Raw genomic sequence first — 23,691 nt, forward strand, 5'->3', positions numbered from 1 at the left:
AAATTATTTAGAATCAGTTTGACCTTTTAGACTGTTGCCTTTCAGCGTTGCTAGGCAGGACTAGAGCAGTGTTTTGTCTGGGGCTAATTGCCCTGCCGCTGAGACAAACCTCCTTGAATCCTCTGCCCAGCGTCCTGCTGTGTTCCCGCCTGGCTGGTGGGAAGTGTGTGAGCACCAGAGCCCAAGGTCTCTAAACTTTCGGGGGTTCTTTCCCTCACCTCGGCCGTCTCCTCCCACATACGTGCTGGACAGCGCTCTTCTGAGTACTCGAATTGGACCCTAAGGTCATCTCCCCTCGGGGCCTTCGCCCTGCAGACTTAGGCCTCAGCCGGGGGCGACTGCTCTGTGGCCTGGACGCTGGATGCCAGAAGCCACAGTGGTTAGTGCTTGTCTGTCTACTGTCTGCCAAGGCCACGGCCTCTCAGAGCCCAATGTGCAGCGCTTCGGAAACTGCTGCTTTGTGTATTACTTCAGCAAAGGCTGAGTCCGCTTCCTTTACTTCGTTTGGACCAGGAAGGGGCACGAGTCCCACCGAGTGCCCAGACTCAGAGGCTTTTGATGTAAGGAAGTATTATGTCTTCCAGCTGTAGGTTCATTATTGCTCTTCCCTGGAGATTTGTCTGGTATCAGTTGCCCGTCATTTTTCTTAGTAAAATGACTTCGCTGGACCTTTTACCCAGGATGTGTTTCATAATAGTCACCATAGATATTATTGTAAACAGTGTTTCCAGATGCCCTGGGTATCGTGGGTGTCCGTGTGGGCGTATGTGAGACCCTGAGGGCTAGGGCTGCTTACCCCCAAAGTGGCAGCACTCATTCCAGGGGGCATCTCAGGAGGGCCCGTGTGGGGGGCAGTGGATGGGCTTTTGGACGCAGGTGTGTGGGCGGGTGCCTGGCCACTCAGAAGTTCCAGCAAGTCTAAGTACATCTCTGCAGAGTGAGCTGCTCACATCTTGTGGAGCGAATGGGGTGGAGATAGTAAGTGATGTCACGGTGAAACTATCCTGGTCTCCAATAGAGTGGACAGTGCGTTGGACCTGGTGTTTCAGAATAAAGCCTGAATTTCTGCTGAGGTGGTGTGGTGTATAATTTGCCAAAGAATCTTATTTGCAAGTAACAGTTCTCACCAAAGCTGGAAAGGTTGTTGGTTGGTTTGTTTTTGAGGAGGTTTTCAGGATTATTTGAAGGAGAACCTCTTGTTTTGATATTGATCAGTTTCCCAAAAGTGGGGTCTGGCATCGCCCCGTGCCAGGTCTGAGGAGGCCTCGGTGGAGGGAAAGGTCAACTCCTGCCTGTCTGCACAGCCTGCCTGCAGTTTCTTAGTTATTTTTATTTTTGTTTGGTAGAAAGGGATATTCAGATTACATGAAAAAGTCTTAGTAGATACGTATCCTGCTGAGAGTCATTCTTATATTGTAATGCGAGGAGGAGGAGATTTTGAGTGCGTAGATCTTTTCTGAATTTAGATCTGAAATCTCAACTTGGTGAAGAAAGTATATCTTGTGTGTCTTAGGTCTATATGTTTTAGTCCTACTTATCATCTCAATGAGACAACAGAAAACTGAAGACTACATTTTCAAGAATGGTTTCGGGGAAGGCTATGTGTTGATTTCAGACTAGCGTTTTGTTTATTTTTGGCTTTTTTTTAATTATTGAAGAACAGTTGATTTACAACGCTGTGGCAGTCTCTGCTGTACAGCAGTGACTCAGTTATACACATAGAGACATTCTTTTTTAAATATGCTTTTCCATTACCATTTGTCCCAAGAGATGGGAGATAGTTCCCTGTGTTATACAGTAGGACCTTGTTGTTTATCCACTGTAACCGTGGCAGCTTGCATCTACCAACCCCAGACTCCCAGTGCATCCCTCCCCCTCGGCAACGACAAGTCTCATCTCTACGGATTTCAGACTAGTTTTGATGCACAGAATCAAACCTGTCACAGAGAACTTGTGCTTGAGAAAAGCTGTGCTGCTGACCTTGGGTCACAGGGTAAATGTCTCCAGGAAACCCGGTGCCGGGTGAGAGCTCGGTGAAGGAGAGCGGAGTGGAGTCCGGTCCCGATGGATTAATAGGGGGGGGTGAAAGCGACGCAAGTGGGTGAGGAGGCCGAGAAAATGGGAAACAAGTGGACACTATTTGATGGACCAATTTGAGAATGTAAGTTAATCAAGAGTGAATTCAATGCATAAGTTATTCAAAAACAGAGAATATTCAGGTTCAGATATCTTAGGCCCAATAGGAAGGATTTTGTTGACGCAGCGGCTTTGGTCACTCAGCGAAATCAGTCGTCTGTACGAGGGCATCACGTCCGTCACTCACAGCGGGGGCCGGGAGGGCGGATGTCTTCCTGGGGCGCCGCCCCCCATTCTTCGTCCCACGCTCAGGCCCAAGTCCTGTCTCCTTCTTACGTTGCCCTTTGCTCGTTTCTTGTGGGTGGGAACCGCAGCGTCCTGGTGGCGGCTTCTCGCGTGTGGTGTGCTCGCCGGTCGCGTTCAGGCAGGCCTGCCACCGAGTAGGGTGACCTGGGGCCGGGCCGCTGCGTCGGCCCTCAGGATAGTCCACAGGGGCGTGGCTTTCCGGGGGTGGGGGTGGGGGTTTGTTTTTCATTTTTCCCCCTCATTTACCTAAATAACTCAGAGTACTTGCCCGCTCCTTCCCTTAGCATTTCTCACTCTGAAATGTCCCACTCCGCTCTGACGCCAGCTGTCGCCTTAGCTACTGGCACCCCAAGTGCGTAGTTGTAGGTGCCGCTTGGCTGTTTTGCTCCCTTAAGGGCCTGGCGGGGGATCCCCACAGAGGGGAGCGCCTTCGCAGGCATGGGCGTTTTGCTGGGACACTTGTCTGTCCTGAGACAGATAAGCATGTGCAGAGCGGGCGTGGTGGCAGGGCTGGGAGGCTGGGACGGGCAGGTGTTTCCACTGGGCTATGCTGGTGGGAGGAAAACCTCTGTCCCAGTGCTACGAGGGCCCGGGTCCTGCCACTCCCCGCCTCCAGTGCTTGGATCCAGAGGTGTGCTCGGGACCGGTACCGGGACCAGTACCGGTCACGCGAGGTGCTTCATACACCACGAGGAGGCATTTCTGAGCGTCCGAGTGTGACTGAACCTCCTGAACGTGTTCTGGGCACGGCCTTCTGTGTTGGGCGCTCCTGCAGCCCTGAAGAGCCCGCGGCCTCCCTGCCGCCCCGCCCCCCGCCCCCCACCCCCCGCAGGGAGCGAGCCAGTGACAAGCTGCCTGTAACATGAAGACGCCAGCAGTGACTCAGCAAAGACCCGAGAGGTGCCGGCGCCCCCAGCACGCCTGGGTGCCCCAGGCCTTGGCTGGTGGTTTTAAGAGGCCTCCAGATTCTCAAAAAAGAAATCTCAGTGGGTTTCACGTAAATAGTAAGCATGTGCTCAACAGGACATATATATACGAGGGAGAGCTGGCTCTAGCATTCAACCAAAAAAGTCACAACTGGGAAAAGGTTGTTTTGAGGACGTTGACACCTGGTTCAGGAATCAGAGCGTTCAGAAAATGGTTCTAAGATGTCCTTTTATGAAGGACACATACCACTAAGCTTATCTTGATTTTTACCAAAGAAAAATGTTTTCTTCATATATTATATTAAAAATTTACTTGGTAATAATTGTAATGATTAACTAGTGGTGCAAAGGCCTTTGTTAGGAGATTATCTTGGTTTTTCTTTTAAGAGAGAAAGAGACAGTGGATCTTGGACTGAATTATAAAAACATGAAGCTTTTGGGAAAGGAATTGAAGGATGTAAAAAGAAAATGTGGTCGGGAATCCCTTGTTCTCAGTAAGGCAGAATGTAAGGGAAAAGTATTTTTATTCTTTTAGTTATTGTCATTAGTCCATATTCTCTTTGACCTTTGTAGATGTGCCTGTGTTTTATGTATTATATATTTCTTTACATAATTATTTTCTTAATATCTATAAAAATTTAAGTTGCCCTTTTTTTCCCCTCGGGAATATAGTATTTGAGTTACGATTTCGAAGTGTCTCCGTTCTGTATATCCCCCATATGTTTTAAAATAGTTCAAAAATAGGCAGTAGAAAAACTACATTTCTGTTTATAACATTTCGTATTTGGATTGAATCAGATGCTAATTTTGTACATGAGATTTGAAAGAAAATTTTATTAGAACTGGTAAGAATATACAAGCATTATTCCTTTGATGTGGATCAAAACAGCTAATGAAAAATATTTCTGCCTCAAAACCTTGTTTCTTCATTACTTGGAGTCACACTTGGCCCGTGTTCCTTCAGCTTATTTGGGACAGAATCATCAGACTCATGAGCGTGAAAGGAACTGGAATTCTTGTTCTCCCCCCACTGGAGGGTGGTCACCAGGGTCTGGAGCAGGGATTTCCGGCTCTGGTTCCACGTTGGCGATCGTCAGGGTCAACTCACACACCTTCCTGTGGCTCCACCTCAGACTAAGGAGTCATCCAGACACAGGCCCGGGGGGCTCAAGCTGCTTTTGAGTCCTCGGGGGACGGTGTGCAGCCAGCTTGAGAGGCTGTTGAGGAGGGACGCTTCCGAGAGTATCGTGAGAAGCCCAGACTGGGGCGGGCCCACCTGGGGCCTGGGTGTCCTGGGGCTGTCAGCGCGGCGCCGTCACATCTGCACTCCAGGTTCACTGTTGTTAGGGACCATTTTTGCCAAACTTTTACTGGATTCCAGCGTTCCAGCGATAATTGCCCTTGACCATGATAACTTATTTGTGGATTACATAAGTGGTGGGCGTGGCTTCGTGTTACGATTAGAGCTGTTTGTACAGATAGGTTGCTTTTAAAGAACAAATTTGTCGTTCACAGTGAATAACTCATTTATACCTTTTGTTTTCAGGCTGTTGAAAATCTTTGTTCTCACAAAGTTTCCCCAGTGCTCTACCAGCAGCTGCGCCAGGTCTGTGAAGGCCACGTCCAAGCACAAATCCTTCAGTTTAGAGAATATCCTTTTTTTGGCTTGTGAAGTTCCTATTTATTACCTAAATCTTTTGAAACTGAATATTAATAGGATAAAGAACTAATGAGTATCCTTAACATTAAAGCAAAAGCTTTTAAAATTCTCTTTTATTTATAGAAACAAAACCTTACGCTTGTATCATATAAACCAAAGTAACAGATTTTTTTAGTGGGTGGGGTGGGGCCCCACCTGGCCGCAGCTCCCGGGCCTCCCAGCGCCTCAGGTTGGCTGGCGTGGGCTTGACCCTGTGCAGCCTTGCCTTCGGGCCCCCGCTGGCCACGGAGACCGGTCAGGGTGCCGCCACGTGGTGAGCGCCTCGGCTCAGCACTGGGCACCAGAGCTGCCGGGCCGCTGCCGACGTGGCACCTGCCTACGTGTGCTTACGACGCAGGCTTTTTCAGACTGTTCGCGGAAGGTCTGATACCATGGGCCATTATAGTTGTGAGCAGTTGTAACGGTTCTTCCAGAATCGCTTGTTAACCGTTCAGCTATTCGGTCTTTGCTGTGACTCGCTCTGTTTCTAAGTTAGGAGCGGACCCTCGAGAAAATGAATGAGGTGCTTGGCTGGGACCCCTGTGGCTGTGGTCAGTACACCCCCAGCCCCTGCCCCTTCCAGCGGCCCCCACACCCCCCCAGGCCTCCTGCCGCTGATGACCCCAGCGCCTTCCGATTTCACACGCCAGAAACGGGCTGCAGTGTGTTGCCTCCTCTCTCCGTGCTTGGAATGTTGCGTGGAAACTTGCAGCCGTGCCCAGCCGTGCGCCTGCTGCACCTCGGCCGAGGGGCCGCACTGAGGGGTGCGTCTGTGTCCGGTGCCATGTCCGGTGCTGTGGAGCTGAGACGGGCTGGAGCAGGGCTGAGGCCCGGGAGGCCGGGTCCTTGCCTCCGCCAGCTGCCTGCACACCCGTCCAAAGGGAGTAACGGTGCGCTGTGCGGCTGGGTGTGAGGGTGCTGTGTGGGCCGTAGGTGGTGTAGACGTCATGCCCATGGGGCTCTGATTAACCTGTGCACTCAGTGCCCGGGTGCTTGGCGAGGTTTGCCCTAGGAGCCCGCGCCGGGTGTCTTGCTGTAAACAGCATCCCGAGAGTCAGGTCGCGCACGTGGTGCACGGGTGAGACGTGACGTCCGTCTCTGTGAGACCAGAAGTGACAGTTGACCCTCAGCCGTCGTCCCCCGTCTGCCCATCCCCCGGTGCTGTTCATAGTGACGGGCTTCTTCGCCTCTGGGACAGCATCTCCAGAGCTGCCCTTTGGGGCGGGGCCTTTGGTCCACCCCCAGCCCACTCAGCGGGCACTGGGGTGAAAGGGAAACGGGGAGGGGCAGGAAGAGATGGAGGCGGGTGAGTGCAGGCAGGTTCATCACAGGTAGGCAGGGAGACACGGAGGCTGGAAACCACGTGTGTGGTTTCTGAGCTTCTGCCCTTTCAGTGTTCTGATTACTAAATAACATGCACTGCTCGGAGGCGAAGAGAGCAGAAAGTAAGGGGTAAAAATTGCAATAAGTAAATAGGCCGGTGTTTCTGAAGTTTTCCTTAGCAGGTCTGCACAGACTCGCTAGATAGTGTTTTATTTTTAAAGAAGATTAACACATGCTGGCAGGATCACTGCAGACAAATGGTAAGCCTGCTGACATGCTCCCTGAGTGGGTCTCAGTGCACACGCCCTCTTGGGTCTTTTCCTCCAGCCTCTGGCTCAGCTGGACGGAAGGCAGATCCGAGTAGCTGGGAGTATGTGCCCCCTTTGCATCCAGCTGTGTTGTTTGTTTTCCTTTTTAACCAAAGCGTGGCCCCATCTACCTTCCCTCAACCCCCAAGGAAGGCAGGGCCCGGTTGGGAGCTGGGATGGGGAGTTCTGTTCAGGTCAGATGCTGCCATCCAGCTCCGACAGAGCTAGCCAGTGGGTGGGGAAGAGGGGGGACGGTCTGCTCTTCTGGGGTGGGGCTGGCTGCGAGCTTGGCCTTCAGGCCGACTGCACAGGTACCTCATGGTGCCTGTGATTCCCCGTGGGTCTCTGACGTTTTCCTTGATCTCAGCTTATGCCTGGAATCAAGCCTGAATTCCAGGAGTTTACTGTAACTAGACAACCAGGCTTAGACTTAGTAGATATATTGATTCTAATTTGATTTTACGTATATGAGTTTTCAGGGTGACCTGGCTGAAGATTATGTAAGTGAGAGAAAAGATAGTATCAGTAGCTTTCCTAACTAGGTTGAATTCTTTTGTTTCCTGACTGAGGTGAGTAGGCGACAACGAATGAGTCTCTCTTGGGCCGGGCACCAGGGGACGGTAGAAACAGGTGAATGTGTTGGGAAGGTTCTCTCTACGTGTGTAAGCAAACCTCCACGACACAGTCTGGGTGCTCCCGAGAGAGAGCCCCAGGGCCACCGCCCACCACGTGAGCCTGCAAAGTGAAGTCGAGTACACACACGTGGCTGAGAGCCTCATGCCAACGTAACGAGCCGGAATGCTGGAAAAATTCAGCTTAGAGCATCTCCCAGTCTAAGGAGAGTCACCACGTCAGTCAGGAAATGACTGAATCTCAAAGGCATCTTTGAGGCAAAGTGCTGTACAATCCCTGCAGTCAGATTTTCTGGATAGAAGAGATGAAAAGCAAACACCAAGGGGAATGTGTAAATTCAGGGAAAAAAATCAATCATGAGGGTCTTGAAGGTAAAAATATCTTTTCATTGAGAAACAATCATGTTAGCTTTGAGACAGCTACGGTTGAATGATTTGTTGGTGAGGCACGTAAATAAGTCACGTCCTTCTCTTGCCCGCCAGATCATGATCAGAAGTATCTTCCTGTTTCTGGATCGCACTTACGTGCTTCAGAATTCCATGCTTCCTTCCATCTGGTGAGTGTCCCCCGGTCCTGGTCTGTGGCTGAGGCTGCGGCTGACCTGTGTCTCCGAAGGTTGATTTGATGACACGTGCCCGACCATCTGTCTGTGGTCCTCTGTGTTGGCCACGGTCGCTGGCACACAGGCCTGCCCCTCAGTGGCTCTCGGCCCGGAAGTGTCTGTCACCATGAGGGGCAGCCGCCAGTCCGGCACGTTCTCCCGCGGGCATGGACGTGCCTTGTGAAGCCCGTTTCTGTCACCTCTTCCACCTCTGCTCTGGGAAAGGCCGGGGAGCCGGTCGCTCTCTGATGGCACCTCCCGGTGCCCTGCTGATGGGCCGGGCACAGGGCGTTGGCTTCCATCTGCTTGGGGCAGTGTGAGTCGGGAACCCTGTGCCCACGTTGCCCTGGGTCCCTGGTCCCCGACTTCCAGCGTCGTCCCCGAGCAGCTCCGCCTTGGTGACGGGGCCTGTCTGTGTGGTCTCGCCCTCTGTCCCCCTGGCCTGTGCCCACATGGACGTTCCCTCCCGATTCAGCGTGCTGTGGCCTCTCGCCACCTCTAAGCCCCGTTCTGTAAAGTCACTTCCTTTTCTAGCTTCCTGGCCGTCTGTTCACTCTGACCCAAGGCAGTGCGATTTCTCCTTCTACCACCGGGAAACCGCTCGTCTTTGTTTCCTGTAACCCACGCGTGGGGCGGCTGGGGCCCTCTCCTCTCCGTAATTCCACGTCTCCTCTGCTTCTCTTTCCTCTCAGCCCCGACTCCTGCACGGCTCCTACCAGACCGACACCCACGAACGTCTGCAGGACAGATCGTCGTTACTCAGAGCAGCAATCAGTTTGGAGAAGCTGATGATGAGAGGAAGCCACAGAGCTCCTCCTCTGCGCGGGGCGCTGTCCTAAGGGCTTCAGCACCTCCTGGCTGACTTCATCCTTAGAGCAGCTCCCTGAGGGATGACCGTCCTCCAGATGGAGAAACTGAGGCAGCGAGATTATAAGGAGCTTGCTGTGCCCAGCTCGTCAGGCTCCATAGTCTAAACGTAGTTTATAATGTAACCCTGCTGTCTAACCTGGAGGCGCTGCCCAGAGCGTGAACCCTACCAGCCCCCGTCCACTGCAGCAGGCAGGGAAGCAAGTGTGCTCGTGCAGGACGGCAGGGATCGCTGTGAGGGTGCGTGAGAAACTTGGGTGTGCAGTGGAGCCCCGGCCTGAGCTTTGCAGAGTCCATGGGAGCGGCCCACTAGCTGAGACGGGAGGAGGTGGGGAGAGGAAGCCTGCTGCGCCCAGGCGCGCCGAGGGAGGAGGAAGCCACGGGCACATCCTGGCGGCTTGGCTGGAGCCTGAGCTGAGAGTGTGGCTTCAGAAGAAGGTCCTGCGGCGGCAGCCGCGCTGCCTCAGTTTCTCCATCTGGAGGACGGTCATCCCTCAGGGAGCTGCTCTAAGGATGAAGTCAGCCAGGAGGTGCTGAAGCCCTTAGGACAGCGCCCCGCGCAGAGGAGGAGCTCTGTGGCTTCCTCTCATCATCAGCTTCTCCAAACTGATTGCTGCTCTGAGTAACGACGATCTGTCCTGCAGACGTTCGTGGGTGTCGGTCTGGTAGGAGCCGTGCAGGAGTCGGGGCTGAGAGGAAAGAGAAGCAGAGGAGACGTGGAATTACGGAGAGGAGAGGGCCCCAGCCGCCCCACGCGTGGGTTACAGGAAACAAAGACGAGCGGTTTCCCGGTGGTAGAAGGAGAAATCGCACTGCCTTGGGTCAGAGTGAACAGACGGCCAGGAAGCTAGAAAAGGAAGTGACTTTACAGAACGGGGCTTAGAGGTGGCGAGAGGGCACAGCACGCTGAATCGGGAGGGAGCAGGCTGAGGGAGTGCGATGCACTCTGGTTTGCACCCTCAGTCCTGTCGTCCTGTGGCCAGAGCTGCCCAGGGGGAGCAGCTGGAAGGTGGGGGCAGGGCAGGCGGAGGGTCTCAGGGCTCCCGGGCAGGACGGCGGGAACCCGCTGACCCATGCAGGAAACAGGCAGCATTGATGAGGAAAGAGATACAAGGCACACCAGACTGTCAAGAATGAAAATTTTGTTTATTTTTTTTTGCGGTACGTGGGCCTCTCGCTGCTGTGGCCTCTCCCGTTGCGGAGCACAGGCTCCGGACGTGCAGGCTCAGCGGCCGTGGCTCACGGGCCCAGCCGCTCCGTGGCACGTGGGATCTTCCCGGACCGGGGCACGAACCTGTGTCCCCTCCATCGGCAGGCGGACTCTCAACCACTGCGCCACCAGGGAAGCCCTGAAAATTTTTTTTAAAAAAAGGAGTTCTTGACACCTGGACCAGAGAGTTAGCAAGTCAGTAGCTTGGGGGTGATATTCATAGTGTAGCTGGAGCTTCACCCAGAACTTCCAAGAAGTGAAACTAAAACAGCCTTGTCTTCCCTGTTTGTACAGGGACATGGGGTTAGAACTATTTAGAAACCATATCATTAGTGATAAAGTGGTCCAGACGAAGACCATCGATGGCACCCTGCTGCTGATCGAGCGGGAGCGGAGCGGGGAGGCCGTGGACCGGAGCCTGCTGCGGAGCCTGCTGGGCATGCTGTCCGACCTCCAGGTGGGCACCGCGCGCCCTCACGGCTCACGGGGGAGCGCCTCCCCGTGAGGCGCTCCTCAGCTGGACCCCGGCCCAGCTGCTGACACCCGGGCGACGCGGTGTCACGATGTCAGTGTCGGAACTGACACCGTTAGAGTATCGGTAGAACGTATGGGAGGGGAATGGCTCGGCTGGGGCTCACCCGGAGCCGGGGAAGGGGCCGCTTTTGCCGCACAGACTCAGTGGCCCGGGAGACGGCCGGGGCCTGGGAGCACCCTGGGCAGAGCAGGGGGACTGGGCGGGCCCAGGCAGCTCATCACGGGCGCGGGGCACGGCAGCCGTGCGCCCTCGACGTGGGGCGGCTCCAGCCCTTCAGGCTGAGAGCTCGGTTTCTTCGCTGTCATTGGTCGTTAACCCTGCTCGTTTTTTAGGTGTATAAAGATTCATTTGAACTGAAATTTTTGGAAGAAACTAATTGTTTATATGCTGCAGAAGGCCAAAGGTTAATGCAAGAAAGAGAGGTGAGACAACGAAATGTTTCTGAATTCCCTTGTTTTCACAGATGTGCATCTAAGTGTGATTTCTAAATGTTTGTCTCTTCATGCTGGCAAACACGTCACTGAAAATCTTCCGAAAGCTACAATCTAGTTTAAATTCCTAGTGATGAGCTTCTTTGTGAGTTTATTAAGGGCTTAATTTTTTTCTCCTAATTTAGAAACCCTTCTATTGCCCCCCGCCCCCAATAAAAAAGCTAGTGAAATCGCTTCTAAAATCATAAAGGAACTCAAGCTGAAACAAAAGTTTAAAAGATGATTCTTAAATATGAAAGAGAAACCTGACATGTTAGACATTTTCATCTCTTTGAGGCATTGAAAAGATTACCCCAAAAGCCACGGGAAAAAAACATGTATTTAGTAGTAATAAGAACCCAAAAACTTGATAGCCGGTTTCTCGGGTATCAGAGCCCAGCTCAGCAGGAATCCCCTCGGGACTGTCACAGGAGGGGGAGTCGGAGACCGACCTGGCTGCCGCCCCGGGATCACAGCCTCAGCGACCCTTGTCACGGGGCCTTTGCTGTGCAGGCAGGTGACCCTTCACCCGTGGAAACTCAGAGTGTGTTTTGAGATCTCCTGCAGCCACTCTCTTTGGGGCCTCAGAGGAGCAGTCTGTTGCTTGGCGTTTGCCAACCCCGCCAAGCATGGGCCGGGGGGTGCCGTGACCTGTCCCTGGGCCTCAGTGACGGGAGGACCCTCCCCAGGAGCAGGGCAGGACCGTGCCATGCTGCCTGCCCCCCATTCCAGACGTTACCTTCAGTCTCCAGGATTGGGTTGAAGGAAACCTCCTGCCGTGTATCCCCCTCCCCCTCCTCACCACCCCCACCCCTGGTAGTCTATGAACATTTTGGCCTGAATGTACATTCTGCTTTTTTTTCTTAAATAAGGAAAACAGTATTTCAGCTTCTTGGGTATCATGAAGAAGGTTTTTGTTGCTGATGTATTTAAATGTTGTGTTTGGAAGGTTCCGGAGTACCTGAACCATGTGAGTAAGCGCCTGGGGGAGGAGGGTGACCGCGTGATCACGTATCTAGACCACAGTACACAGTGAGTACCACTCCCGCGCTCAGCTCTGTTACCCACAGCGTCTTGTAGACTCACTCGCTGCTCTTTAAACCTGAACGTATTCTGCTCTTGGGACAGTTTGCTTGTTGTCTGTGATTACTCAGCACTTGTAAGTCACACTGACTCGTGGCCTGTGGTGAGTTATCGTCCAAAGGGAGTGATTCAGGCTGAGATACTTGGTATCTTTTTATAGACAGTTTATAATTTGTTATAAACGTATAATAAATTTATAGAAGTTTATGTTAATGAGGTATCATTGAATATAGGCAATTTCCGTTGTAAAGTTTTGTTGGACATCTGATATAGCTGTAATTTTTCCTTATAGTACTCAGTCACATTATTTTTTCTTTTAATATTATCATATTTATTTTTGGTTGCGTCGGGTCTTAGTTGTGGTATGCAGGATCTTTTTTTTTTTTTTTTTTTTGCGGTACGTGGGCCTCACTGTTGTGGCCTCTCCCGTTGCGGAGCACAGGCTCCGGGCGCGCAGGCTCAGCGGCCATGGCTCACGGGCCTAGCCACTCTGCATCATGTGGGATCTTCCCGGACTGGGGCACGAACCCGTGTCCCCTGCATCAGCAGGCGGACTCTCAACCACTGCGCCACCAGGGAAGCCCTGCAGGATCTTTCGTCGCAGCGTGCGGGCTTCTCTCTAGTTGCGGTGCGCGGGCTCCAGAGCGCGTGGACTCTGTAGTTGTGGTGCACGGGCTCAGTAGTTGCGGCCCATGGGCTTAGTTGCCCTGCGGCACGTGGGATCTTAGTTCCCTGACCAGGGATCGAACCCGCGTCCCCTGCGTTGGAAGGCGGATTCTTAACCACTGGACCACCAGGGAAGTAACTTGTCCCTTCTCTTTTTATCCAGTTTTTTTTTTTTCCTCTAAACCTGAGGTCAGTGAGTAGGGAAAAGTACCAGGGCAGATTTTGTGAATGTCTGTGTCAGGCACATAATATTTATTCAAGTGAGGAAGATTAGAGCAGAAACATGAGAGACAGAAAAGAGAGATGTTTTTAAGAGGGAAAGTGCTAAAACGTGCAGAACGTGGTGACTCCCGGGGGTGGGGGGAGGGGCCAGGCAGGATGAAAGAAAGGGACAGGATGTGACAGCTTGAGAACATGGAAAATAGAGGGTCGTGAAGCAGAGGTGAAGCTGCTCTCAGACACCTGGTGCTGGAGATGCCGAGCGGACCCCAGGTGCAGGGTGGTGCCGTCGGGCCGAAGCGGGGTCCTCGGGGGTGGGAGGGGGCGGGGAGGTAGAGGAGACTATGTCCGGCGCCCGGTGGCGCTGGGCACCTCGGCCCCCCCTCCCCGCCCTCAGGTGTGTAGGTGCTGTATTATAACTGCCCCCTCCCCAGTCTCGCTTAGGAGTGTCTGAGAGTTAAGCAGAGCAGAGGGTGGCCCCCCTCTGGGTTAGGATTTCGAGGGGCGCTGCCCGAGGTGTGGCTCCTGTGGTTTCGGGCGATTCAAAGGTCAGAGTGAGAAACGGTTTTGGTTTTCGGAGAAACAGGAGGGAGGTGGCAGATAAGGGAGCCATGGCAGCCTGCAGGCTGTGCTCCGGGAGCCCCTCCCCCGGGACGGGCGCTGTGGGCGTCGGTGCAGGCCACACCTCTGGGCCCTCGGTGCCCGCAGCCCGAGCGCCTGCCGCGCCTCTCTCTGGGTCGCCCTGAGGTTCGCCTGAGATGGTGCAGTGCAGAGTTCCTCAAAGTGAAGGCCAGGGTCAGTATGCCTGGAAGGGAAGCGGGGGCTCTGGTGCCCTAAAAGAAGAACTGAGCGAACGGGGCTGACGGATCAGGAGTAGCAGCTGTGTGTCCTGTGTGGCATTCGCGGCCCCTCTGAGAAGTCAGACTGTGAAGAGTGGTCCTGGGGGAAAAGAGGCAGGAAGGAGTGAGGGCCGAGGGCCGCTGTGGGTGCAGGAGGCCATCTGTGGGACCCGGGCGGGGCAGGGTCGCGGGCAGCCTGCCCGGGTCAGCCTTCATCCCCAGGCGCGGTGGGCGAGGGCGCCTCCCGTCCGCTCTGTCCCCCTCTCCTGGGGCCCCGGTGACCTGAGTCTGTGTCGGCGTCGGCAGTGGCTGGGCGTGTGCTGACTTGGGCTCAGCTGCGTGGACAGGGGTCACCGTCCTCCACAGCCGACAGGCTCTCCCCTGCACTTCCTTCCTGACACGCCTCTGTTTACTTCCCAGGAAACCACTGATTGCCTGTGTGGAGAAGCAGCTGTTAGGAGAACATTTAACAGCGATTCTGCAGAAAGGTAGGTTTTCCCAGCTCTGTGTCTCTGCACTGATTGCTCGTCCCTGATTTGCTAAGAGAGTTAGCGGAGCATTGTAAGCACGCGAGGACACTTGTTGTAAGAAGACAGACACTAAAATCATCGGAAAAATGATGGACATGAGCCCTTGAGGGGAGAATTGATTACTCGCAACAGTGAAAGGCGCGCGTAAGAGCCACGGTTTAAGCTAAAATCACGTGAAATCCTATCCGGGCTGAGAGGTTGGTTGCGAGAGCCCTCTGGCCGGCGGACGGCCTGGGCTGTGCTCACAGGCCCCATCCTGCACGGTGACTTCCCTCCTGGGCACTGACCCGCAGGCGTGGGTGCGCGCGGTCCGATGGGCGGGGGGCGCCCGCGGGCTGCATCCCTGCCCTGCGCGCGGCTTTGCGGTGGACGAGCTGCTGGCGCCATGGTCCCAGGACAGAGGCAGACCGGGCCAGCGTGGCACGCGGCCGACAGTGCGGTTTTAGCGCCGTGCTGTTAGAGGTGATGTGATGTTTTCACTCCCACCCTCACTGTGATGAGCACAGTCTAACCTTCTTGCACACTTTAGTGCTTGGTGTTGCTTTTTATATCATTTACTGTTACGTCTGAAAGTCATCTTGGAGCCACGGGATCTGTTTCAACCTATTGGAAACCTTAAAGTCTAATTTTGGGAAGGCCCAGTAGCCCCCAAATGCATCTGCTTGGGGTCTGCTTTGCCAGATGGTAATATTATCTCTAATGAGACACTAAACGTGGGGCTTCCAAGTGAAACCAGAATGAAGCCAAAAAGAGAGAATTAGTGTTCGTGAGCATCTGCTGTACTTCATGTAAATGCCTTCTGGTCCTAGAACAGCCCCAGTTTACAGGAAAACCGAGCAAGACACTAGTACCTCAGATCATGGCCCAAAAGCCGAGGGCCAGGGTGCGAATCTGGTGTCTCCTGCTCACATCACACTGGAGCCCACACACTGGTACGTTTCCACGTGGATGGGGCCTCGATTTACTGTCCACCTGAAACAAGTGTCCTCCGATTTCATACTAGGTGTTTATTAAAAAGGAGTCACTTTTTTGTGGGGGGCGGGGGCGCCACGCCGTACGGCATGAGGGATCTTAGTTCCCTGACCAGGGATCGAACCCTCGCCCCCTACAGTGGAAGCACAGAGTCGTAACCACTGGACCACCAGGGCGGTCCAAAAAGGAGTCACTTTTAGAAAAAAAGGGAACTTCAAGTAGACAGTAGAAATTTGGATGAATCGTTTCAGTGTGTATTTTGATAAGCAAAATTGTTTCAAGAAAATGGTAAATTATATATGTAAGAGTATAGTCTAAATTTTATTAAAGGCATTTAAAAAATTAAAAGCTATAATTTTTGAATTTTTAAGTCATCATTCAGCGTTTCAGTATATCAGTTGTAGAATAAGTTATCTGCATCAGTAGATCAAATCGCAGTTGAGAGAAATACAGACATTTGGAGCCTTGCTCAGGGTCTGTCAGCACAGCCGACGCGTTTGTGTGTCTTTGACGTGTGGACAGTGTGCCTGATTTACAGCAGAAGCTGAGGCTGCAGTCACATGACTGGCTCACAGCTTCTCCGCTCTAACCTCACTGCCTCCCCCCAGTTATCAGAAAGCAGGTGGTTAGAAAATCCTTCATGAAGCTCTTCTGATTGTGGTGGGTTTAGAAAACGTTTGTAAAATGTTAAAACCTGAAATAGTAAAGACCTAAAAAAATGCTGTTAAGCACCTCCAAGTATCTGATAAACAATACATGTTTTCCTTCCACAATTTATCATACAGGTGAATAAAATAAGTCAACTAAAAGATTAGATTTGATAGCTTATCTTAGGCAAATATACTTTCTGGCTGATGGACTAAATCAGAAGTGACTTGGGGTCGTAAAGCTCCCAGGTCAGAGAGTTGGTGTGAGCGTTCTTCAGACCTTTGCTACATTAGCCAAATAAGGGGCCTCCGTGCGGGGAAGGGGTAGGGGCTACATCTCCCAGCATGGTGCTCAGGGAACAAGACTCACCTGGTGGGCTGCGTCACGGGGCCTTGCCCGTGTAGGAACCAGGCGACCCCTGGGTTTCCACGTCCGTGGGGGCCCTGTGTGCCGCGAGCCCCGGCCCAGCCTAGCTTTTGCTCGTGCCGCCTTCCCGCCCGCCATGCCGAGCTAACATTGCCGTGTGATCTCAGGGCTGGACCACCTGTTGGATGAGAACAGAGTGCCTGACCTCACTCAGATGTACCAGCTGTTCAGCCGTGTGCGGGGCGGCCAGCAGGCACTGCTGCAGCACTGGAGCGAGTACATCAAGGTGCGTGGCCGTCGTTCGGGCTCTGCGAGGGACGGGCGTGGGGCCGCCGTCACCCACCTCCCTCCAGGTCACTCGTGCACAGAACCTTTAGGGATGAATACCGTCCGGGTGTAAACACGTTTTAAAAGCTGCCATTTGGCCGTTTGTCGTCAGCGTAAGTATTGGGTTGGCCAAAAAGTTCCTTCGGTTTTCAAGTAGAAATAAAAGACACATTTTTCATTTTCACCAAGAACTTTATTGAACAACTTACTCACTGTTTTGTTCCACTACCTTCTGCCATTTTTCAGGCAACTTCATAATTCCGTCATCCCAAAACTTTTTACCTTTTTGAGCAAAGAACTGTTCAGGTGCCTTTCACTCTCTTCCAGGGAATTGCATTTTTTTTTCATTAAGAGAATTTTGTAAAGACTGAAATAAATGGAAATCTGAAGGTGCAACGTCTGGTGATACGGTGGATGAGTCAGAACTTCCCAGCCAAGCTGTAACAGTTTTTGCCTGGTCATCATAGAAACATACGGTCTTGCGTTATCCTGATGGAAGATTACGTGTTTTCTGTTGACTAATTCTGGACGCTTTTCATCGAGTGCTGCTTTCAGTTGGTCTCATCGGGAGCAGTACTTTGGAATTAATCGTTTGGTTTTCCGGAAGGAGCTCAGAATAGAGGACTGCCTTCCAATCCCACCATATACACAGCATCACCTTCTTTGGATGAAGACTGGCATTTGGTGTGGTTGGTGGTGGTCCATTTCACTTGCCCCACAATCTCTTTACTGTACAGTATCCACTTTTCATTGCCCGTCACAATTTGTTTTAAAAACAGAACGTTTAAGTAGAGAATTATATGCGGAAGTACCGTCAAGTAGGTTTTTTTCGCTTAACTTATGTGGAACCCAAACGTCAAAGCGATTAACATAACCAAGCTGGTGCAAATGATTTTCAGTGCTTGATTTGGATATTTTGAGTATCTTGGCTATCTACCCCATGGTATAACGTGGATTGTTCTCAATTAATGTCTCGATTTGATCGCTGTCAACTTGAACTGGTCTACCCAACAGTGGAGCATCGTCCAGCGAGAAATCTCCAGTACAGAACTTCGCAAACCACTTTTGACACGTTCGATCAGTCACAGCACCTTCTTCATACACTGCACAAATCTTTTTTTGCATTTTGGTTGCGTTTTTACCTTTCTTGAAATAATAAAGCATAATATGCCGAGAAGGTTGTTTTTTCTTCCATCTTTAGTATTAAAATGGCTACACAAAGATTCACCAATTTTGATAAGTCTTTTTTTAAATGTACGCTGATGTGACAGCTGTCACAATACAATCTAACAAAATTGTTTTGAATGAAGTTAAAGACAACTAAGCGCTACTAGAGCCATCTTGCAGAAAAAACGGAACGAACCTTTTGGCCAACCCGATACTAGCTGAGTTCTGCAATCGAGACTTTCAAAAGTTGTTTTTGTGAATCTACTGAATAAACGTGATCTCATGCCTTTGCTCAGTGGGAACTCTCACACATTTTGGTATGTCAGGTGGGTGTGTATGCTACTTTGTTTCCTAGAAATCCAGGATTTATTACGTAAGCATGTACTTGCAGGTTTCTGCGTGTGTATGCATGCGTGTGCGCATGTGTATGGTTATCAAAAGGCAACAGGAGAGATCCTTGTGGTGCTGACCGCTTGTCCTCTTGGCCGTGGGCGTAGATGACACACACAGGTGCTGCCTGCCCAGGTGACGCACACACGGAGCTGCAGGCGAACACCCCGCCCCGTCGGGGTGGGACAGGTGGGCTGTGTCAAGGCCAGTGTCCTGGCTGGGGCGCTGCTCAGTAGCTTCCCACAGGGCACCGTCGGGGAGACGAGGCCTAGTGTGCGAGGACATCGTCACTGTTTCTGCCGCACGTGAATCTATGACTGTCACGGAAAATTCAGCTGAGGAAAAAGATAAAGGAAATAATCAGGCCTGAAGCTGCACGTTGGTCTGCATGTGGCCAGCTTGGACACATGCACACGCGCATGCACGCACACGTGCCCCCAGGATTTCATGCGGTTGCGTTGAGCTGAGAGGCGTAAGCGACTCACGCTGGGTCAGCACTGGAGCTTTACGTTAGGAAAGGCCAGTGGAGATTGAGGGTTTTGCCGACCAGTAGTCCTGAGAGGACAGGAACAGGTGCTGAACACAGGAGCTCACCTTTGCAGTGTCCATTCTCGGTAGGAAAAGTCAGTGTGAACCGTGTGCACACGGTTCCAAGGGTGCACTAACGATAAGCAGTTACGCTGTGACAGCACAGTGTTTCCTCACAAAATAAAGCTGACCCTCACGTGTCGTGGTCTTATGTATGTTGTTTTAAAATCCTGTCAGTGTGAAAGGGTACAGAGTGAAGAGTGAGTCCCCCCCGCCCCTGCTGGTCATGGCCTGTCCCTCTCCAGAAGGTCTTTGTGCCATGTCATTTGTACCTTTTCACCAGCGATCAGCTTCCACGGCCACCTTTGACGTGTAACTGTGTGTGTCCTGTGAAGACGTGTCTTACATTGAACCACGGTTATGTTCAGCGTCTCTTCAGCTGGTAGTTTTTCATCAGATAGTGAACTGTTGTTGTCACACACAGACTTTTAGTAATGTTTAAATAGCATCTTTAAATTAAAAATACAGGCTAAAAACCAGGCTCTAAACCACCCACGATTAGAAGTGAAGGGGAAAGAAAACTATAGTCAGGAAGTCCAAATAGGTATATCAGGTTAAGGGAGTTACTTTCTATTTGAGGAATTTATAAGTAAAAGCTCTTCAGAAAGCAACAGACATTTCCCCAGTAATTGATAAATTCTTCCAGAAGCAGAATTGTAACCCTAAAGCGTTAGTTGCATATCCACTTAATTTTTGGAAGGTGGACTAAATTTGTGAAACTTTTGAAATTATTTAGTGTGTAATATCAGGAGTGATTAATTCATATAAAACTGTCATGATTCTTTGATAGCAGGAGAACAATTGTGTTGTATCAGAAACCTGTTGATGACTTGGCGTATGTTTTTGCAGACTTTTGGGACAACGATCGTTATCAATCCTGAAAAAGATAAAGATATGGTGCAGGACCTGCTGGACTTCAAGGACCGAGTGGACCACGTGATAGAAGTGTGCTTCCAGAGGAACGAGAAGTTCATCAACCTGATGAAGGAGTCCTTCGAATCGTTCATCAACAAGAGGCCAAACAAACCTGCAGAGCTGATCGGTAGAAACACATACTTCTATACCTTTTCTTAACATGGGAAAATAAAGCAAAACTCAAGTAGATGTTTTTCCCAAAAGTTCAATCTCCTTATGGGGAGGGCAGGGAACATGCCTTAACAGGACACACCTTTTCAAAAAACCACATACACAGGTGTGTGTGCTCATAGGTATATTAAATACATATGTAAGTGCGTGGTACTTTCATAAGGGTGAATGTAGTTGTGATTTCGTAAGGAAATGGAACTTGACATCATAAGAGAGGAAGGGACATAAAGATTTATCCTAGTTTGCACTACTCACAGCTCCAGAGTTGTTTTTGTAAGGATGAGCCTTGATTCTCTATGTCGACTACAAGCCAGTGATTTCTGCTCAGAAATTGGATTGAGGTTTGTTACATATGAACGTTATGAGGTTATGAGGATACCTATCAATCTCTAAATAATACTTAACAGGAGATGCTATTTAGTCACTATCTTTGTATCCTCCAGTCAGTATTAAAGTACGGTAAAATTGAATGACATCTCAGGAGAGAGCATGTTTTAAGATGAAACAGTTTTTAAATTATCCCTTTATATGATTTTTTCATGATAATATCAAAATATTTTAGGATTCACAGAATTTCATTAGTGAGTAAAATTTTTTTTTTTTTTTTTTTTTTTTGAAATTGACAGGAGGCAAAGGGCAGGGAAGGTGTGATGCAGACTTGGGCTCTGTTGAGGGTTGTTGAAAATGTGTGGTGGGAACATGGGGTTCACTGTACAAGTGACTACTTCTGTGTATGTTCAGAATATTTCATAATAAAGAATGATAAGGGGAAAAAAGCAACAAGAGGAGAAGTTTAAAGGCAATTTAATTTGGCCTTTGAACCACTTTATGGATTGCGATTTCTCTAAAGATGGGTTCAGACTCTTGGGAGCTTGGGTTCTGCCTTCCTTAAGCCAGGTCATGGTTGGTTCGTGTATCTCAGAAACAAGAAGCCCAGGCAGAACTGCTCTTCCCTGCATTGTCAGCCCTGAGAAAAGTGCTTTCTCTTAAGAAAGTCTCACCCGGATGTATCACACCACATCTTGAAGACGGGGTACTGCAATTTCTGGAGCAGTCATGTGTCATGAGCCCCAGCATGGGATCAAAGTGTTTGTTCTCAGTGCCCTGAAAGTACAGATCTTAGAAAATCAGGTGTTTGCCTTTTTGTCTCATAATAATGTCATTTTGGAAAGGTTCCAGAATGTTACTGTTCAGTTTTTGCGTGGAGAAATTAAAGATCTTCCTTCATCTGTTTAGAATATGTATTATATAACGAATGCTTATTTTTCAAATAATTTAACCTCTTACAGCAAAGCACGTTGATTCAAAATTGAGAGCAGGTAATAAGGAAGCAACGGACGAGGAGCTGGAGAGGATCCTGGACAAGATCATGATCCTATTCCGGTTCATTCACGGTGAGTGGGGCCCGCGGCATCTCCTCACCACCGGGCACAGAGGACGCGGTGTCCGCAGAGCGTCTGTAGTCGGGCCCCGTCTTCTTTTGAGAAAAACAGGAATGTGTCTGCTTCCCTGTTACCACAGGGACTAGGTTGACGGCTGTCACGGACTGAGTGAGGTGTTTGTGGGGATTCAGTGGGTAGAGCTGGCTTGCGTCAGGGTGGACGCCCCTCTGGCTGTTTTCAGCTGTCGAGGTGAACGTTTGCATGGTAGCTATCTAATGACTTACGTTGTTCTCACTTGCTCATAAATAGGTAAAGATGTCTTTGAAGCATTTTACAAGAAAGATTTGGCAAAAAGACTCCTCGTTGGAAAAAGTGCCTCCGTTGATGCTGAAAAGTCTATGCTGTCAAAGCTGAAGCACGGTGAGCGCGTGGGGCGGGGGTGGGGCTCGGTGCCCGATGGGTGTTCTCCCAGGATGCTCACCTGCAGTCCACTTGTGTGCAGAGTGTGGGGCTGCTTTCACCAGCAAGCTGGAAGGCATGTTCAAGGACATGGAGCTCTCTAAGGACATCATGGTTCATTTCAAGCAGGCAAGTTGTGTTCTTGTCAAGTAAAACAGCCTTTTAAACAGTATCCTATTTTAAATTGTGAGAAGTGATTATGTAAATTATGTACATAAGTATGTGAATTATGTAGAATCCTCGTCCTTAAAAATTACACCGTTAACGTCTCACACGTTCAAAAAACTTAAATTCAAAATGAAAAAGGAAAAGAATCCCTGGGAATTCCCTGGCAGTCCAGTGGTTAAGACTCTACTCTTTCACTGCCAAGGGCCCAGGTTCAGTCCTTGGTTGGGGGACTAAGATCCCGCGAGCTGTGCAGTACAGCCAAAAAAAAGAAAAAGGGAAAATAATCCCTAAAATTGCACACTAAACATTTGACTTAAATGAGTTTAATGATCCTTATTTGATACAAGACTAAAGAAGAGAAAACATTTCTAGTGACTTTAGAACAGGGTGTGTGGTTTTGGTGAAATATGTTCCAGGGACTAAAATAAATGAAAACACAAGGTAAACTGTACTTTGAAAATGACACCATTTACTTTTTAATGAATTAATTCTTTTTGGTGATATTCTAAAGTAATCATTCTGTTCTGATTTTCTTTGTTTTTAGTATATGCAGAATCAAAGTGACCCAGGCTCTATAGACCTGACAGTGAACATACTTACGATGGGATACTGGCCAACGTACACCCCCATGGAAGTACATCTAACTCCAGAGGTAAGCGTTTTAAAGCCCGAATGCCCTTTGTTATTCATATACTGGTGCTCCAGAGCCCCACGGACCTCATCCTTATAGCACCCATGCCGGCACAGATGTGCTCTCTTTCAAGGAGTTTTGACACACTTGGTCAAAACCTGAATCGTCCCTATCTAAACAGTGTTCGCAGTGGACGCTTTTTGTCTCCGTGTCCACTGGCCTCCCGTCAAGAAGGTGCTGGCACAGGCACTTTTCTAAAAAGTTCTTGCATGCGGAGCCATGGGCCTCCTTGTCTGGCTGTTCCTCCTGCCCATTGTAGACAGCGCCAGGGTCCCGTGAGGGGCAGGGGACGGTGCGTCACTCTGGTTCTCTGGGGACGTGCGGGTACTGGGGAGAACCCTGGGCTTGGGCACGGAATGTGCAGAGAAGGAAGCAGCACCCGGACCACTGGTCAGGGCGCCGGCTGGCTGGTACCAGGCCTCCAGGAAGAGAGCTGGGCATGGAGACCTGGACCCTGGGAGCCGGGGCAGAGCACTGCCTCTTGGAGCCCTTCTTCCCGTTTCCAAGACAGTATCTTTCCTTGGCTGTTCTGTTTCTGACCCCACTAGTCAGTTGCCTTTGTGGTTGTCTTCTGTTTTTTCCCTTCCCCTCCATCCTGAATGCTGATGTTCTCTGGAAGCCCCCTCAGCTTCCTTCCCCTTGCGCACATACCCCACTCAGCCTCCAGCCTGTGTGTCCACTTGCCCCATGGGACCTCCACGGCCGTGGGCTCGGCCCTCCCTCCCTGAACCTTTCCACCCAATGGGAAGACTGTGAGGCACCCCACACGCATCTGGTTCTCTCGTGCTCCCGGGCCCAGGTGTGACCCTCCCAGTGGAACCTCTTCTGCAGAAAACCGCCATGCCCCTCCACCATCGGGGAGACACTCGTCTCCCCAATCACCTTTGCCAAAAGACACCCCTTACCTCCTCCCCCCAGGCATGCGCCACTCATGGTGCTGCAGGTCTGTTCAGTTGTTGTATCAAAATAGTTCAGGCTGAGAGAGCCTCATCCACCAGAGGGCAGACAGCAGAAGCAAGAAGAACTACAGTTCTGCAGCCTGTGGAAGGAAGACCACATTCACAGAAAGGTAGACAAAATGAAAAGGTAGAGGACTTTGTACCAGATGAAAGAACAAGATAAAACCCCAGAAAAACAACTAAATGAAGTGGAGGTA

General features: G+C 50.7%; 1 protein-coding gene across 2 annotated transcripts in view; it reads left to right on the forward strand.

Moving 5' to 3' along the window:
• Positions 1-23,691, forward strand: part of CUL4A (cullin 4A) — a 51,963-nt gene that overhangs the window by 5,514 nt on the left and 22,758 nt on the right. Inside the window, exons 3-15 of one of the 2 annotated variants that reach the window (XM_024117445.3) lie at positions 4,855-4,958; positions 6,521-6,590; positions 7,754-7,827; positions 10,244-10,406; positions 10,817-10,906; positions 11,904-11,986; positions 14,182-14,249; positions 16,445-16,563; positions 19,599-19,791; positions 21,125-21,229; positions 21,527-21,637; positions 21,720-21,805; positions 22,389-22,496. In XM_024117445.3, the coding sequence (XP_023973213.1) occupies positions 4,855-4,958; positions 6,521-6,590; positions 7,754-7,827; positions 10,244-10,406; positions 10,817-10,906; positions 11,904-11,986; positions 14,182-14,249; positions 16,445-16,563; positions 19,599-19,791; positions 21,125-21,229; positions 21,527-21,637; positions 21,720-21,805; positions 22,389-22,496 (1,374 nt within the window). Of the gene's footprint in view, positions 1-4,854; positions 4,959-5,020; positions 5,042-6,520; positions 6,591-7,753; positions 7,828-10,243; positions 10,407-10,816; positions 10,907-11,903; positions 11,987-14,181; positions 14,250-16,444; positions 16,564-19,598; positions 19,792-21,124; positions 21,230-21,526; positions 21,638-21,719; positions 21,806-22,388; positions 22,497-23,691 lie in introns of those variants that run through there. The other variant, XM_007117386.4, reaches the window with a different exon arrangement.

This window comes from Physeter macrocephalus, chromosome 13 (assembly GCF_002837175.3).
Source record: "Physeter macrocephalus isolate SW-GA chromosome 13, ASM283717v5, whole genome shotgun sequence".
NCBI lineage: Eukaryota > Metazoa > Chordata > Mammalia > Artiodactyla > Physeteridae > Physeter > Physeter macrocephalus.